At 42.0% G+C, this 17,306-nt stretch overlaps 1 protein-coding gene across 1 annotated transcript; it reads right to left on the bottom strand.

Annotated features, from left to right (window-relative positions):
* Window positions 1–535: 535 nt before the first annotated feature.
* Window positions 536–12,129, bottom strand: LOC139740288 (metabotropic glutamate receptor 2-like). Its single transcript, XM_071650869.1, has 4 exons — window positions 11,343–12,129; window positions 8,530–8,770; window positions 1,833–2,983; window positions 536–1,171 (listed from the first exon to the last, which is right to left on the bottom strand). Exons 1-4 carry the CDS (start codon window positions 12,093–12,095, stop codon window positions 536–538), a joined length of 2,781 nt encoding a protein of 926 aa, XP_071506970.1. The 5' UTR covers window positions 12,096–12,129.
* Between the last annotated feature and the right edge of the window lie 5,177 nt (window positions 12,130–17,306).

Raw genomic sequence — 17,306 nt, 5'->3', positions numbered from 1 at the left:
AACGCGTGTGAAGTTAAGATATCATTTATGATACAAGCTAAAAAGATTAAACTTCGCATAGGTGTGACAAAGAAAACTTGATAATTAATTTTTCTAAGTTTCTCAATAACCTTCTTTGAACGCGTATGAAATCAAGATGTCATTTATAATACAAGCTATTAATTTTTATTGTCCTAATGCAGGCCTCGACACTAACATTTTTCTCTAAAGTTTTGAAATCTGAAATTTTGGTGGCCTGAAATAAACCAAGGTCACAAACTATACTTCAAATATTAGTTACCCGATTGGGCCACCAAAAGATAACGGCTTTCAAAATTTCGTGGCCTGACATCAATTTTTAGTGGCCCCGGGCCGCCGGGCCACCGCTAAAGTCGAGTCCTAACTAATGTTATAGTACACCAATGGCCGCAGGTTCTATAGATCCCTTTACATGGCTTCGTCTAGACACGGTATCAGTCAATGTCTATGTGAAAGCCCGTGATACTTTGGATATTCAAGCTTTCAAATTCATAAGCAGAGAGTATTTTATCTCCATTTAAAGTCTGGTACTCTCTGTTTGTAAATTGTCGCTGCTCGTTCCGTTTGCCTCAGGGCGTATATCGCTGAACGTGACTTCCTTGGACGCCTTCGATTTGCCCTTAGGCCTTTGCAGAAGGTTCGTCGTACTTGAGCCCACCCGGATGTCTGTACTGCTCGTCGTCCGGGTGCGGGCGCGTTCCTTGTACGCCGATGTCGCGGTCCCTGCCAAGGCGCTACTCACCATGGACGGGACGGCGGGCGTGACGTGGATGACGGCGTAGAGCTTGATGATGAAGACGCAGACGAGGACGAGCATTGAGTTGACGCCCGCCAGGATGGCAGCGTAGAGAAAGCCCTCGAAGGCACGACTCGCCGTGATGTAGGGCACGCAAAAGGCGGCGATCAGGATGCAGCTTCCGAAGGAGGAGAAGGTGATAAAGCGAGTCTCGTGGTAGTTGTCCGGAAGGTGACGGGCCAGGATGCTGAAGATGCAGCAGAGCAGCAGGAAGGAGAAGTTGTAGAGGATGGTGGTCAGTGGCTCCGCCCAAAAGACGTCGCAAGCCATCTGGATGACGAGATCGTCGTTGACCGTGAAGGGATAGGGAACGATGGCTGTAGGCTTCATGTACAACCATACCGTTGATATCCCGGCCTACAGATAAAGACGAATATATTGCATTTGTATCAGTCAAATATTATGATAGGCTTAGCAAGTTGCACAGTCATATCATAATGTTGTTCTCTAATACGAAACGATTCCCAGGTAATAATAATAATAACATAGTCTTCTTTATCCACGGTAGCCTCTTCAATTTGACACTGTTCTATAACAGAGGGCCCTGCGAGTACTACCCTAGCGTTGCCAAATAACCATCTACACCCCTGGGTCGCGAGGGACATGGTGGGTAAAAACATCTTGTCCAAGGATGTAAGCACTGAACTGGATTCGAACCCAGGTCCTCCGATTGAGAGTCAGAAGTCTTACCCACTATGCCACAGTCCCCCACTTATGATAACAAACAGCCAATGATGTAATGACGATAATGGCACAGCAGCACAATGATGAAATTATACTGATCTTATACATTTGCATGATGCATCCAAATGTCTTTAATATGACGTCATCAGGTAGCAGGATTATATGCATCGACTGGTAAAATAAACGAAACATAAAAACTAGCCTGTTCACAGGGAGCACAACCTTTTTTTTTTTAATTAATGGCTCGAGCAATTATGAAAACGTACGAGTAAGTATCTAGAGTTTGCGTGAAAGTTATTCAATATAGCATGGAAGGGAAACGAGCGGCGCTTACCTGTCCAAGGACGCCAAAGGCGAAGAGAGTAAGCTGGCTTGGGAGGCTCAGTAAGTGAGCCTCTTCTTGCGAGTCGGTCGCTTTGGCCTTCTTGAAGATGCGGAAGAGGCGCACACTCTTGATAGCAAGGGGGACGTAGATCACTGTGTAACTCAGAGAAGTTGCTAGTCTGTTGAAGGTGCAAACAGGTGCCAGTGGCGGGAAGATCACCGTCAAACCGACAGCGAAAGCGAGGAAGATGCCCACGAGGATGATGAAGAGGAGTACGGGCTCGGAGCGTTGGATGAGGGCATCTTTGATGTTGACGACGAGGAGGATCAAGACAACGCAGGCGATGAGGCAACCAAGCGCGGAGACACCGACGAGGCAGGGTCCGAGCCAGCTGTAATACAGGAGCGGGACGAGCTCCACCTGTTGGCACATGGTGTAGCCGCTGGCCGGATCGGGAAGGGAATCTGCAGGACACGGTTTACATTCGGTGAGGTTGGCCACAACCTCGTCGCGCTCGCACTGCTGGCAATTCCAGCAGCAGATGGCTGTATCCTGCACGTGGACCCTAGCGTACTTCGGCGGACACTCCTCGCTGCAGAAGGACGTGGGTGGCTCTGTGGTGTTCCATCCTGCATCCGTGTAGAACAGAATATCCGCACCATCCAACACAAGGCGTTTCCCTTTCTCGCGGGTTTCCCGCCACGAGCCCACGTAGACTGCCTTCAGATCTCCAGTAGCCGTCATTTGGTAGTTCTCTATCGCGTATCTACCTTCCCCGTTACCCTCTGCGGTAAAGCTGAAGTTACCGTTTGCAAGGCTCTCAAAAGATGTCTCCTTCAGGTAAGACAAAAGGCGAGTCCCATTTTGACTCCGGGCCACCAGACAGTATTTCCTGCTCTCTTCACTGAAGTCTTCACATTCTTCCCTCATCATAGTGTCCATGGCGTGGGCGAAGGCGTACACCGCGTCCATAACCAGCGTTTCTTGGCTAGGAGTCTGGACCACTGGTTCACGGCAAGGCAAGTCCTCTAACGCGCACGGGATGTATCTCCTGAAGAACTCGGACGCCCAGGGGTTGTCTGTATTGTCCGGAACAAGCTGGACGAATTCTTCCTCAAACGCCTCAAGAGTTTCTGAGAAGGGAACCGTGGCCAACATTCCTGTACAGAACAAAGCCAAACACAATCTAATTATAGAAAGCATCATCAACAAGTTTTTCCCTTCTCTTAAAGCCGTGCATTTTTTTTTACTACCGAAAGACGCGCTGTACTTTGTCTTCTGTGAACATGATATACACGTATGTTTGTATGTCTGCTGCTGTAAATGTAGGCATCGTTGTATTAATGTAGAATGCACTGATGTTTACAAGTAGGCAAAGCATGACGAGAGTACGTATTATCTACTCCATCATTCAATTACCGTCAAAATAATTGGAATCAGAATTACAATTTTTATTGTTTTGGTGATGCACATCATACGAAGGATTGTGATTATGATTGTCATGATTGTCGACGATGGAATCGGTGCCGATCGGAAAACACGTCTAAAACTTTCCCTTTTTGCCAAAGCTATAAAGTAGCATGGCAAAGTTTTTGCTCGGTACATCTATCGATATCAGCTCCCCTCAGGTCAACAGTACTTGATTTGCGATGGTTGTGCGCTCACTGCACCAACTTCATCCATCTCCTATACCACATGAAATCCCCGAATCCCTATAGTGTCGGAATGGGTACCGTATGCAATACGCCAAAAGGGAGGGTATCATGCCTATACAGAAACAGATCAATGTCATGTCATCAACGAATATGTCATGACAAGCATACTGATGAATTGCAACAGTTGTCTAACAGTTACGGCGCCATCAGGTTGCCATCCGAGCATAAGCTTTTCTGTAGATAATCGGCTGCTATAGACTACTGTTCAGAGACGTGAGAAACACGTCTGCTGAAATTTGGGGGGGGGGGGGGGGGGGACAACCAAAATTTCCCGCTGGTCCAAAGGCGTTTATAACGGCGATAAAAAGTGACAAGGGCTTTGATCAAATCCTTGCTATTCTTTAAAATTCCAAATCTCGGTAAATAGATAGTTTTGTCTTTGCACATTCTTGTTGTTTTGAATAATTCATCTCATCTCGTTTGTATCAGAAAAAGGCAAGTATTACATTTGAAAAACAAAGTGAGTATTTTACATCAATTCAATATAAAAAACGACATCTCCGCCATCACAAGTAGCGTGCAATCAATTTCCTTTACAAGTAAAGGTATCGATGAAACCTTAACTCCTTGACAAATGTGTCCGCGGGGAAATAAAGATTCTACTCCGTTTCATTTGAAATTGTGCAGTGTCCTGCATAGGTAATCAGCCAAGCTCTATATTGAATCTTTTTCATCCATCGTCTCCATTCTCTCTTTCTGATTTGTCTTCTTCTAAATAGATGCACCTGTGAGTGTATTCAGCGCCATGCGACCAAGCAAGCCCCCCCCCCCCCTCCCACCCACCCCCCGTATATTGGCGCTCCCAAAATGCACATAAAGATCACCCGAGGCCATAATTGAAAGGGATCGCTGAATTATCATACCTCAGTATTTCCCACATGATACCACGCGGTGCTGAAACCCACTGACATATCGGCAGGTATAGTGAAAGATGAACGCTTATCATCCGGAGATATTTTCAAACGAGCACCCTCGAAGTTAATTTCAGCTAGCTACGCGGTGTGACATCTGTATAATATCTGTTATTGTATTAATTTTTCTCCCTCCCTCCCACCTCCTCTCCCTCTCTTTGTTTCTATATTTGACAGATTGAAAGGACAAGCTGATTATTGCTTTGACTCAGAAATGAACGCGGGCGCTGAAAATCAATTTCATTCGATTAACTCAAATAGGCCGATGCAACGGGTGGCGGTTGCGAGATGATCACCGGGGAAAATGAATCAAAATCCCAACTGAATGAGAAGGTCAACTTTCACTTTGGCTCTAACGAGTTTCTGCGCCATTGATTAAAAAAGAATAACGCAAAAGGGCCTACATATACACACAGATACACACAATAAAATACAAACACATAAAATCACACGCACGTTGGCGAGAAAGAAAAAAACACACCAAATGCCAAATTTCATCATACCTAATCACCTATAGGTCAGGAGGGACGTAAGCGAATGAAACAACGACTGGTACGCAGAGAGGAGGGAATTCGATAGTCTGCCAAATTAGAAAAGAAAAGCAGAATGTTGTTTTTTCTGTTTCCATCAAACAATAGGCATTGTAACGAAACGAATGTAATGGAACTATGTCAATAGAGTCACTTGCCATTACGAAAATTTGGCGCCCGCAAAGCGCAAAAGCGCTGTGCGCACAGATATTAAAATTTTCTTGCCTGATTTCGTTTTGTGCTCATTCTCTGACCACATGATTAAGTGATTATAATCCGGTTGCTATGAGCAACTCTGCTCCACCGTGAACTACAACGAAAACATTTATTTGTTATTATCGTACGACAGCTTGTTGTACATGCGAACCACACAACTAGCATTACCGTTTTGAATAAATTGTAGCCTATACGTATACGCTTATGATACAAGGAGTAAAAAAAATCGGATGATTTGGAGGCCAACCTGTTACAGTAGTAGATTTATTTTCAAAGCTCGCAAGTCTTCCATTACATATATGTATGTTTGTCTGTGTTTATAAACTGTTGTGTGTGTGTGTGTGTGTGTGTGTGTGTGTGTGTGTGTGTGTGTGTGTGTGCTTGTCCATGAAAGGACATTTTTTTTTGTGATTGCTCAATATCCTGCGATGCAACAATTTCACCTTCTTTCCCGGGTGATGATTAAATTTTGATGATTATTACTGGTTGAGTCACGTTTTGTAGCAGCAGGTCGAGAAACTGCTCCGTTGTCTTGATCGATGCGTGGCTATACGATTGTTGCAAGAGATCGTATCAGTTTTAGTTTTAGTTTCAGTTTCAGTTAATTTAACACCAAGCATTAAAGATAATGATTAACGATATTTCTGTATTTGTATCTGATCTTGTACCATCTTGTTTTCGTGTATGTTCTGTATATCATACTGAACATACACTAAAACAAGATGATATACAAGATGAGATACAAATACAGAAAGTTCATAAATCATGCAATGATTTTACACTTAGAACATTCACAGACCTATGTATATAATCTCCCAAAAGAAACTGCTTATATTCAATTTTGAAATTATTTATGAATTTTGACGTTTTGATTTCTCTGTAGGAATAAAATACCATGTAGAGTACAAGGACCTTGATAATTTTATATAACCGAATTTTTTTAAAAGATATATATACAAATATGATATAGATGATAGTTTCCAGAATTTCTAGTTCCGTAATAATTCTTTTTTTTTTTCGGTTCAGCGAAAATTGTCGAAAAGGGATTCTGGAAGCAACTTTTGGTAACATAAATACATAATATACCCAAATGTAAAAGATAGATATCATAAGATTGCAGCGTTTTATGCAAACGAAAAACTGGTTATTATAAAAGCAATCTGAATAACCTACAACGTGTTGGACTTAATAATGTTTTGTGTGTTGGTAGTCTGTTGGTAGAAATTGTTGTTCCTTTCAACATCAACACTATCAAGTGTCTACAATTGCGCGCTGCACTATCACAGCCACACTATTTGTCCGTCCGTGACGCATTCATGTCTATGATAAATGTGAAACACGTGCTCTCGTTTTGTGATCTTGTACTCCTTTTTATTCTTTCTTTACACTTCGTCTTTTGCTTCCCTTCCTTGGTTTCTAATGTCCACCCTCCCTCTGCTCCCACAGATCTTTCACCTGCGTTTTCACTGTCATGTTCATGATTAAATAAAAAAAAAACCAACACAACACTTGGATGCGTGCGTTTGGCAGTGTTTACTACATCACACAACCGAGTAATGCAGTGATCCAGGGAGGACCGCAACCGGCGCACGCTCCCCCCCCCCCTTTATTTTTTTGTTGAAACAAAAGAAATAAAAAGAAAAAAATGGGGGGGGGGAAGGGTGCGTGCGCCCCCCGCCTTTAATTTTGTAAACGCGCCCCCTCTTTACGGAATTCCTGGATCCGTCCCTGTAATGCATCCTGAAGCGAAAGCACTGCAATGAAAAATGTACCTTAATATGACAAGGAACATAAAAATAACACAGAGAGCGAAGAGAGACGGGGGGGGGGGGGGGGGGGAGGGGAAGAGAAGTACAACGTAACTGAACTCTATGTGTATGAGGGATGTGTTCACCTCAAGAGATGTGCATCATTTCTATACTTCCGTTGGCCACCATTCTGATATTAATGACAGATGAATTAAACATTTAAAAAAAGATAATTTGACAGGGATTCTTTATTCTCTGGGTTTTTTTTTTCCTTCTATGTTTTCTTCTATTTCCCTTGCTCATTAGCTTTGCAACACTTCTTGATATTTCCATATAGACATTGTCTATAAAATAAACCCGTGATGTCTCGATATGTCTATAAACTCGTGATATCTCTTACTTGCTCATGGCGTGCTTATCTTGTTTGGAAGCCTTTCTTTACCAGCACAATGCATATACACAATTCACATTCATTGTATTATTTATAAATGCAGTAATCTTGATTCAGGGAAATACAAAATTACTGATTGATTCTTGTGTACATGAGTTTCCTTGTCAAGAAGCTGAAGGATTGCTCAGATCTCAGTTGTATCTCAACATGAGGCCATAAGACAGTGCTCCCTTTATTCGACGCAGTTTCAAAGACAAACGCAAGCAACATCCCCTTACACAAACACACACACACACACACACACACACACACACACACACACACACACACACAGCCACACACACACACACACACACATTTCCTTGATTTTTTTCTCTCTTTCTAGCAAGAAGCGCCTTTCGTGACCCTCTGTAATCAATATCATTCCTTGTGTGTGTTTTTCCCGACATTGATGAGTATGTTATGCATATACTGAAGAGTATGTATATCAAGGTGATGAGAGGCGGTAAGTGTTTGATGAGAATCTGAGGCAGCAGCGCGGGGTAAACAGACGCTCGTGAGAATGCAAACGGCATCGAAATTTGTAGACCTGTATACTTATGTGTGCGAGCGAAAGGGACTCCGAGAGAGAAAGGGAGGGAGATTATAAAGGCACTGGATGGATTGTTTTTAAAGGGAATGAAAGTGGTAACTCACTATTACACCTTGCATATTACTGTCATTTATACGAATAGCCGATGCAGCTTCGTCAGTAGGACTAAATACCTATAACACATTATGCATATATATGCATTGCCTCTTTGAGAGTGTGTGAATTAGAAATGGTCGAACGTGGAGAAGAGTAAAAGTTTTAATGGAGAGAGAATGAAACAGTCAAAATGATCTAAGAAGTTTCTCATATATAAAATTTTGAGAACAAGCCACATATTCATGTAATTTATAGGCTAACACGCGCGAGATGTCGGTGTGTTTGATAAGGCCCTATTATGCGTTCTTCAGCAGTGTTATGGTATGACTGAAATCGTCGTTTCCTTACTTCCGCAAGGAGATTGAAAAGGAACATTTTACTGATTTTGATGTGCCCTGTGTTTTTCCATGCAATGCAAGCATCATAATTATTATCTAAATGACTCTCCAAATGCAGGTAACACGCGAAGCTTATAAGAATTGTTTCCCATAAACTCTAGGATTTTACCGACTGCTGCCGTCTCCAGATTCAACGCCTGAAACATCTCGGCTCCGATGTTGCCTACGGCGTCGCTGACGACCCAGGTGAACGCGCTGGTGATCGGGCCCCTCAGCGACGCCTCGAAGATTTTCCTGGCGCCCTGAGCGTGGGTAAAGAGGACGACGACCTTCGCTCGGTGATACTGATCCGACAGCAGCTGCAGGTAGATTTCATCGTACACGGCTGCGTCGGCGTCTTCGTCAAGTGCCTGTGATGACGACAGAATAAAAGTCGGGATCTATGATCACCATTTCAGTGATTTCACGATAACGGACTAGACAAAGAACGACGAAATCGGCTAAACTCATGGTTTCTTGCATAGATGCTCTTGTCTATTTTCATGAGATGTTTTCATTTAAAGCATTTTAAAAATCATTTTAATCATTTGAAACAACAACAGAATAGTAAAATCAAGTTAATAGAATAGTAAGAGTTTCATAAAAAAACAGAAAAATGAAAGAAGTTGAAGATTACTTCATGAAACGTGACTATTTTGCTCACAATCACAAATGCAAATTGATGTCGTGATGACATAATTCCTGCCCTCTGTTATGAATGTCAACTATAGTATAATTATGGATTGGGGATCCTCTTCAATTCATTTTGATTATCCTTCAAGCCTTCAAGTCATATCATGCACCCGTAGACCAAAACCTTGACCCGCTGTTTGCAATATTTTGAAATCTAACAGACTTTGCTCAGAACTCGACACGTTGATGTAGGCAATAGCTTTAGTGGCATCATATTACATGTCATGAGATTCTACAGATTATGGAATTTTTTTGATATCGAAATAATTATGAACTATGAGAAAAATTAAAACCCAACAACAATTGGGTACATTACTGCATGTACGTTATTCGCCAGGGCAATGAAAGTCGAGTACATTTCAACAAAAAGAGGTATGGTGCACACTTTTGATGAAATGTTACATTTTTGTTTCTATCAAAAAGTAAGTAAAAATAATAAAGACTATTAGGCCTTTAGCAGGGGAGCGTGAAGGGGACGTTGTGGGAGGGGGTATCGTGGAAGGGGGATACCACTCCCAGACGAGCGAGTGTTTTTTTTTTTTTAATGATATGATCTGGTACACATTTTTGGTGTTACGTTTGGAAAGTCGTCAATCCTCGAAGATTAACAGGCTTTGCGCATTCTCAAGAGTCTGTCACATCTTTCCGCGCAAGCTACATGCGGGGGACAACATTTTTGCTACCCGGAGGTCCTCGCAGATGGCCTGCACCTGACAGTACCTAGCACGTATAGCCAAGTTTTGAGCATGCTCAAAACTTGTTCTGGGTGAGTCGGGGTGGGGGGGGGGGGGGGGGTTGTCAGCGTAGGAAAATGCAACATCCCCCTCATGTGGGAGGGGGCAAACCCTCTCACCCCCCCCCCCCCCCCCCCCGCTCCCTGTTTCCCAAGTTTTGCCGCTCCCTCTATCATTAAAACAGATTGACGCCCCTGGGGTTTTGATTGACTTAATTGAAGAAAAAAAAACAGAGAGAGAGAGAGAAATCCGATAGATATAAGGAAATATCTGCTACATTATTGCAAACACGGAAATAATTATTCACATTACCATTTCGTTTATTCTATTTCATGTTAGGGCGTGTTTATCTAAAGATTTTCTGAGGCAGAATCACCATCCTAAACGCGTTTGAGGCATTTTTCGAAATTAGATAAATTTAAAGTCAGTGCAGCAGAAGCAAAATGTATCACTTGAAATTATTATTGGAAATCCCAATACGGATAACAAAAGCAATGTGAGGAGATCAAACATTTGCATGGCAATACAGCCTCTAAATTGTTGAACAGCTTACCCTATATGTATATAGAAACAAGAAAATGAATATCCTTAAGCATTTCAGTCAATCGTAGCTCAAGACATATATCTTAGTTTGTTTGTTTGTTTGTTTGTTTGTTCGTTTGTTCGTTCGTCCATCAGAGAAGATGGCTGAATAGCCCATCTGCACGAGCTGGCCTTCCATGGGCGATGGGGTCCAGTTTTATGTGAGGCGAGATCACTTCACCGGGCTATATGCACCCTGTTTTTGTTGTTGCTGTTGTTGTTTTGGTTTTAATGGCGTGTATCACTCAGAATTGAGTATTTACGCCACAAACTTGCACCCTTGTCTGTAGCCTTATGTCAAGTCACAAGACGGAAAATAAAGCTTGGTAAATTGATACGTGATGACTACATGTATCAGTGAGCCGCAGCAATAGCACAGCTTTCATAAAAATGTAGAATATATATTTTAATATATTATTACTACTACTGATATTATTATTATTATTATTATTATTATTATTATCATTATTGTTATCGTTACTACTATTATTATCATTATCGTTATTATCATTATTATTATTACTATTACATAATTATATACTACATAGTTCAAAATAACAATATAATTCATATTTTTCTAGTCTTGGCGCTTTGATTAGAGGCAATCGTGTGGCTGTGCATTTTCATTTCATTACATTACATCCCACAGTATACTGAAGTACGTCTTTCTGAGTCCATTACGATAAAGTGGAAGGGAAAGACAAATAGAACTTGATGTTGGTGCGAATAACCCGGAAATGCAACAGTAATTCTATTCTAACATCTTTTTTTAACTTCTCCTTTAAGATTTGACAGTCCTCCTCGCAAATTTTGCAATCCCCAGATAATGAAAACCATCCTTTACCTTCTCTTTTACCACCTGGGTTACGGTGACTTTTAAAGACTAACCAACTTTCCAAGAGTTCAGCCAAGGCAACTAAAGACTATTTCTCACCTCAAAATAGGCCGTGCATATCCCAGCCTGCTGCGTCTGCTCTCTGAACGAATCATAGGCACTCTGGCCGTACTCGTCGTCGGAGTAGAGAAAGGACACGTAGCTCCATCCGAAGTGGAGAATGATGTCGACGATGACGCTGACCTGGTGCCGATCTGGCGGCACGGTACGCAGGAAGTACGGGAAGGAGGCCTTGTTGCTCAGGGTGTCGCTGGTCGACAGGTAGCTGATTTGCGGCGTCTCGTACAGGCCCATCAATGTCGCCGCCTGCATGCTGGCCTCGCTTCGCTCCGCGCCAACCAGCCCGACCAAGGCCGTGCCCGAACAGCATGTCGACATCGTCTCCACGTCTTCGACGACTCCTGAGTATTTAGTCTCGCACTCTCCCGACGGTGTGACGATGGGATCGCTCTCCGCCACGTTCACGCACGAGCAGATTTCACCGCTGCGATCGGGGATGAAGTTCATCGACCGTCCCAGAGCTACGACATCGTAGAAACAAGTATCGTAGATCTCGAAACCGATGTTGACACCGGGCAGAAGAGTTTCATCCGCGTTGATGCGGTCGATGGCGTACGTCATCGCTTCGACCCGCTTCAGAGTCTGGAATTCTCGCAGGATGCGGCAGGCGTTGGCGTTCCTCGTCGTGTAGTGCAGGCCGAACAGGCCCCCGAGCACGACATCGCCGCTCCTGCGGTAGACGATTTCGGGTTGAGGACCCTCGCATCGCGAGAGGTACACCATGGTTGCCATGGCAACACAGGCAGTTATCGCCGGAAGACGATTCATCATGAACGGCTTGCAGATGACGCTGCAAATCCGGCGCAAACAAAAGGAATCAATGCGACACGGTATCAGTGGGCAAAGAGTAGACACATCACCACTCACAAAGACCCACTTCCCCACATCAGACAATCATTAGATGTGAATGATGATCGTTGCGGGATAAGGCAGAAACTCGCCTGAGAATCAGGAGTCAACTGATTTCATGTCAGCGTGTGTTTAGACAGCAATGCCATCTCCACCGTAGCATGCATTTCTTTCAGATATTTTGAATTGATCTTCCTGTGAGAAACGAAATATAAAGACAGAGTGGAAGAAAAGTAAACGACAAGAAAGACATTGCTTACTGCCCTTTTGATTAGAGTCTCTTTACTCGATCACACCCACAGAAACGAGCAACCACACACACGCACACAGCATGAAATTAATGTACATAATGATAAATAATCTTGCTCTGCTTGCTATGCCATTAAGCATACTACATAAACGGCAACATGCCCATTTCGGTAGCCATGCTCGATGCGTTCTTCATGATTAATCTATTAGCGCGTGTATGTATATTCGCCATCCATAATCCGCAGCCAGATTGATTTCGATACGTAATACCACGCCTGACGTGTGAAGGTGACAAATCGAAAGGGCATTTTGCTAATTGTTTTCGCCGGGAGATTTTCATCTTCAGAGTGAAGTCTTCTACATGCAACGGCAGCGCTGGTCTTCCATCGATTGCACCAGAACAAATATTTGATTTAGAAAGATGGGCCAACACAGATCCATTTCATTCATCACTACTGTCTTCTGTTAAAGGGACGTCAGTGAATATATAATTACATTAAAAAACACAGTACTTTCTCTTGATAGTGTACAGATTGCCATACTTTCAAAATTTTATCTGCAACAACAGCAGCCACAAAAAACGAAAACAACAACTATTGAAGTGGTCTTTAAACTTGAATGCTATGGGGATAAACTTGGATATATCAGTGATTACTGTGCCGATGAGTTGAATATGCACAAATTTCACACACGCAAACGTATGGACAAAGAATTCAAGTGGCAAGCAGACGGTTAAAGTAATACCTCGTGTGTTTAGTGCTGATTAGTAGAGGCAGACATAGCGGTATGATTTCAGTTCTGAGTGCGAATTTCTTCATTAGGTATTTTCATGAAATCATCAATATCCTCACGAGAAATCGTACGAGATTTGACTTTAACGCAGCCAATTCCAGACCGCTTGTCTGACTGTATATCGCAATACGTATACCGCGTTTTCACCTATACAGCATTGTAACCAAGCGATTGCATCATAATAAAGAATGCGGTCTGAACAAACGATTATGTTATACCATAAATTGCACAGATTACATTCCGAAATGCATTATGCTCATAATTCAAGAAACATCTAATTTTTTAACTTGGCCTAAGAATAATTCGTCAGCACTCATTGATTTGCTATATTGGATTGCTTGCAGAAGTTGCAGTTCTGGATCTTGCCGACGTGGAGCATATTATACAGTGTATATGAGAAAGTATCAACACTCTAAAGAGTAGGCTATTCTCAAAACGTGAAAATTCAGATTGAAAGATTCATACATATAGGCCTATGTCTGTGTGTACATGTAGGCATGTATATGCATGTACGTATTCACTTATTAATCTATCCATTCATTCAATCACTCTTAATGGGGCGAACGGAAATGAACATGAGAAATGGTTGGTTGAACTGAAGAGAAATGATTTTGAATATGATAAAGAATATGGGACGTTCTACCTGATCATCATGTCATTTATATTGCGAGGCTACAAAACACACACACACAAACAAAAACAAAATGTCCGTCAAACATAATCACATAATACTGCAATATATTAGGGTTTGAGAGCAATCGAAAACCCAAATTCGTCAGAAAGGTGTACAAAGAAATGATGATTATTGATTTGCCAGACCAATACGTATCGAATGAAATGCGTCTTCAGTAAGACGTATAGCCGGGTTGTCTACACATAAGCCTATACATGTAAATGCTTACAGCGTTCGTGTTCTAATAGTGACAGACCACAAGTTTATGGTCGATGTGACGATTGAAGTGTGTACACACGTACCTTGCTCCACTATCAAACTGCTATTAAGTTATGACATTTTTCTTTACAAGAAGCTGCGGGAATAATATCATATTTACTACACCTGTTAATTTTACGGAGGGTTGGTCATAAACAAATAAGTCTATAAACACTGATAAAGCATTTTGGAGAAACTTACCGTGTGTTTATGCTGTCGAATGCGATGACATTGCTCCCAAAGCTATTTACTTTTCTTTCCAGTGACAACTACTAAGTAACATATTGTGTAGCCTCAAGACGTAACTCATTCTAGCTGGTGTGCACGAAGCTCTGGTAAACCCATGACTCAAGTTCTACGGACCGAGTTACGATGACACCTGCATTCTTGGACTTTGGAGTGTGGCCCAGAAGGGTATAACGAATATGTAAACGTCTAATTTGTGTCGGCCTATAGTAATCCTCGAATTAACTTGTCCAAACATTGATGGGGTAATAATCGCCGTTCATAATGAAAGAGCTCCAAAGCTTGCCCGTATCATCGAAGACAGCCCGCCTGCCTCCGTCGCAGTTAGGGAAGCCAGTGCGCTCAAAAAAATGATCCAGGTAGACTGCGATCACTTGATCTGCAATCGATATCATCCGTTCGAGCGACTGACTGTGATAGACAGGTGGATCGTCTGAGCGACAGCGAACCCCGGCGCACGAACTCTCGAAGACTCAAGAAGCGCAACGCAAGTCCTATTTCTGCTTGGTACTCTGTCGTTATAATACCTCGATGGTTCATAGCCATATAAATTCGACCAACTGCAACTACGAGTATATTGCGCTCCTAACTTACTTTGAACAGTGAACAGAGCTGTCAGCGGTGCGTGAAACCGACGTGCGACCCGTAAATTAGCGATGCTCCGTAGAGTAAACACATTAATGTATCGCCTGAATGGGCAAACATCGGCGCGCTGTCACGTTCTGACGCGCGCTGACAGCATTCCAACATCTCTCCTCATCGACCTCGCCTCCCGTTGGTAATCGTAGACGTATGTAGTCATAGTAATTTGGTGAATAGATGTTTGCCAATCGACGTCGCTCACTGAGTCAGTTGAAAAACTGCAGTAGTTGCGAACAACCTGTTCTTGGAGAAGGTTTGCGGTTGCTGTCGTTTTTAACCACAATATCTTTTTCTTTTCGTTATTACGAATCGGTTTTAGCCCTCCATTTACTAAATGAGAACTCAGTATAACATAGATACGCGGGTACATTGGAAAATCATTCTAATGTGCTGCTAAAAGTGTCATCATGAGCTCATTAAATCAAAAGTAAAATCGATTGTAAATTCCCTTACCACACAGGCTGCCATAGACTTATTATAGAAATCAACTATATAATCATTTACAACTCTTCATAAAACAGTGCCATCGTGAGTTATGGGGAATCATGGATTCATCAGTCATAGCTTTAAAAAGTAATAGAAATCAATACGTCTTCAGGAGGGTCACGTGAACAGTTAATTGAGCATTGTTCATTATTTAGCAGCGAAATCGGAGATATACACCTCAAATGTTGTCTCGAAAGAAATATGAAAAGGGAAGAATGTACTCGTAGATCAAACTTACAATTACATTGAAGCTATGATGCCTACGGCTTTTTGTAATAGAGATATTGTACCATGGGGCTACTACGATTTTCCTCGGTAGCCCATCAATGAAGGAGCATGGCTATGCGAATTCAAGAATAGCCGCTAAAGACGGTGGAGACTTAAGTTTTATACACCATACATTCACGATGATTTTACATATTCCTCATGTTCACTGGTCATTTTGTTTAAATCATTTTCAGAATTAGTATGCGGAACGTGCAACCATTCTACCCTGACGTCCACTGCCAACAATTCACTCATAGGTTTGGACTGTTGCAGCTTTACTCCAGTATCATGAACTCGTCACAAACTTCGATCACATGACTTTTACATGAATTACTTAAATGCTGTATTCATCCTTTCCCAGGATCTATAACCTTTCAAACGTAATAATAGTTTCAAGTAAGCGGCTGTACTTGACACTTAGAACTAAACACAGATGGCGCTACACTGAACGCCAAGCTTCCGAATCGCTGTATATTACGATCAGTGTTGTGAGTTCCTGGATTATGTGAAAATGGCGCGCTGGCTGGCATTCATCCGAATATGTACCCACAAGAAGATTAAAAAAAACAAAAAAACAACAACAACAACCTTTAATATTTACACGACAGGACAGAAATAGGAAGTGTACATACATCATTGTAAGGATGGCTGGTTTTATGTAGCACCGTTTCAGATATCAATGAATTTTCCATGCAGTACATGATTTTATGGGCAGGTCATTGCCATTAGATTGGAATCTACAGGGCGTTATTACTCCTCACTATGATGAGTTCTTCGTTCCTCTTACATATTCTCCCTCCCACCTCCCCCCCCCCCCTCTCTCTCTCTCTCTCTCTCTCTCTAATGATTATGCTGAACTCGAACTACACTGTCAATCACGTTCTCGGGTATTACAAATTATTAATAATTGAGAAACTTTCTTCATGCGTAAACATGTGTGGAGTCAACGAATGCTGTAAAAATACGAAGAGAAAGGTAAAAGGAAAATGGACAAGAACAATATTCAGTAAACGTTTGAGGCAAACCAGAAATATAGTGATTAGCGGTAAATACGAAAGGAATTTCTAAAGATAGTCTCTTATTTTTAAGTGCACACTCCCTTGACCTGCTGGTTATACAATGGGATAGGCCTATTGATACAATTGTCATTTCCTTTCCTCCTGCAAGAGAAAAAAAAAGATCTCTTCTAGAATCCTTGAAATGTGTATTTTCGTGATTTTTTGTTTGGTGCCATTTCTGTATGTTATCGTTTTACGACTGTGAAATCAGGAATTGTAAAGATCTCATCTATAGAGGGCGGCACACAGACTTAACAAAAACTTGTAAAAAGAAATCATTATTTCTGAAAGGAAAGCTCTGTTTCATCAAAATTTCAGTCAGTGCAATCCTATTCATTCTGCAATCGCAGAATCCACATTCACTATGTTTCAAGAAAAAAAAAATCTTTTTTTAAATGTTGGGTTGTCAAAATTACGTGTTGT

Source organism: Diadema antillarum, unplaced genomic scaffold (assembly GCF_040938485.1).
Source record: "Diadema antillarum isolate AM-2024a unplaced genomic scaffold, OU_Dant_1.0 seq00000846_RagTag, whole genome shotgun sequence".
NCBI classification, from domain to species: domain Eukaryota; kingdom Metazoa; phylum Echinodermata; class Echinoidea; order Diadematoida; family Diadematidae; genus Diadema; species Diadema antillarum.
Note: the sequence above shows the minus strand (reverse complement) of the source record. Positions and strands in the feature narration are given on the sequence as shown.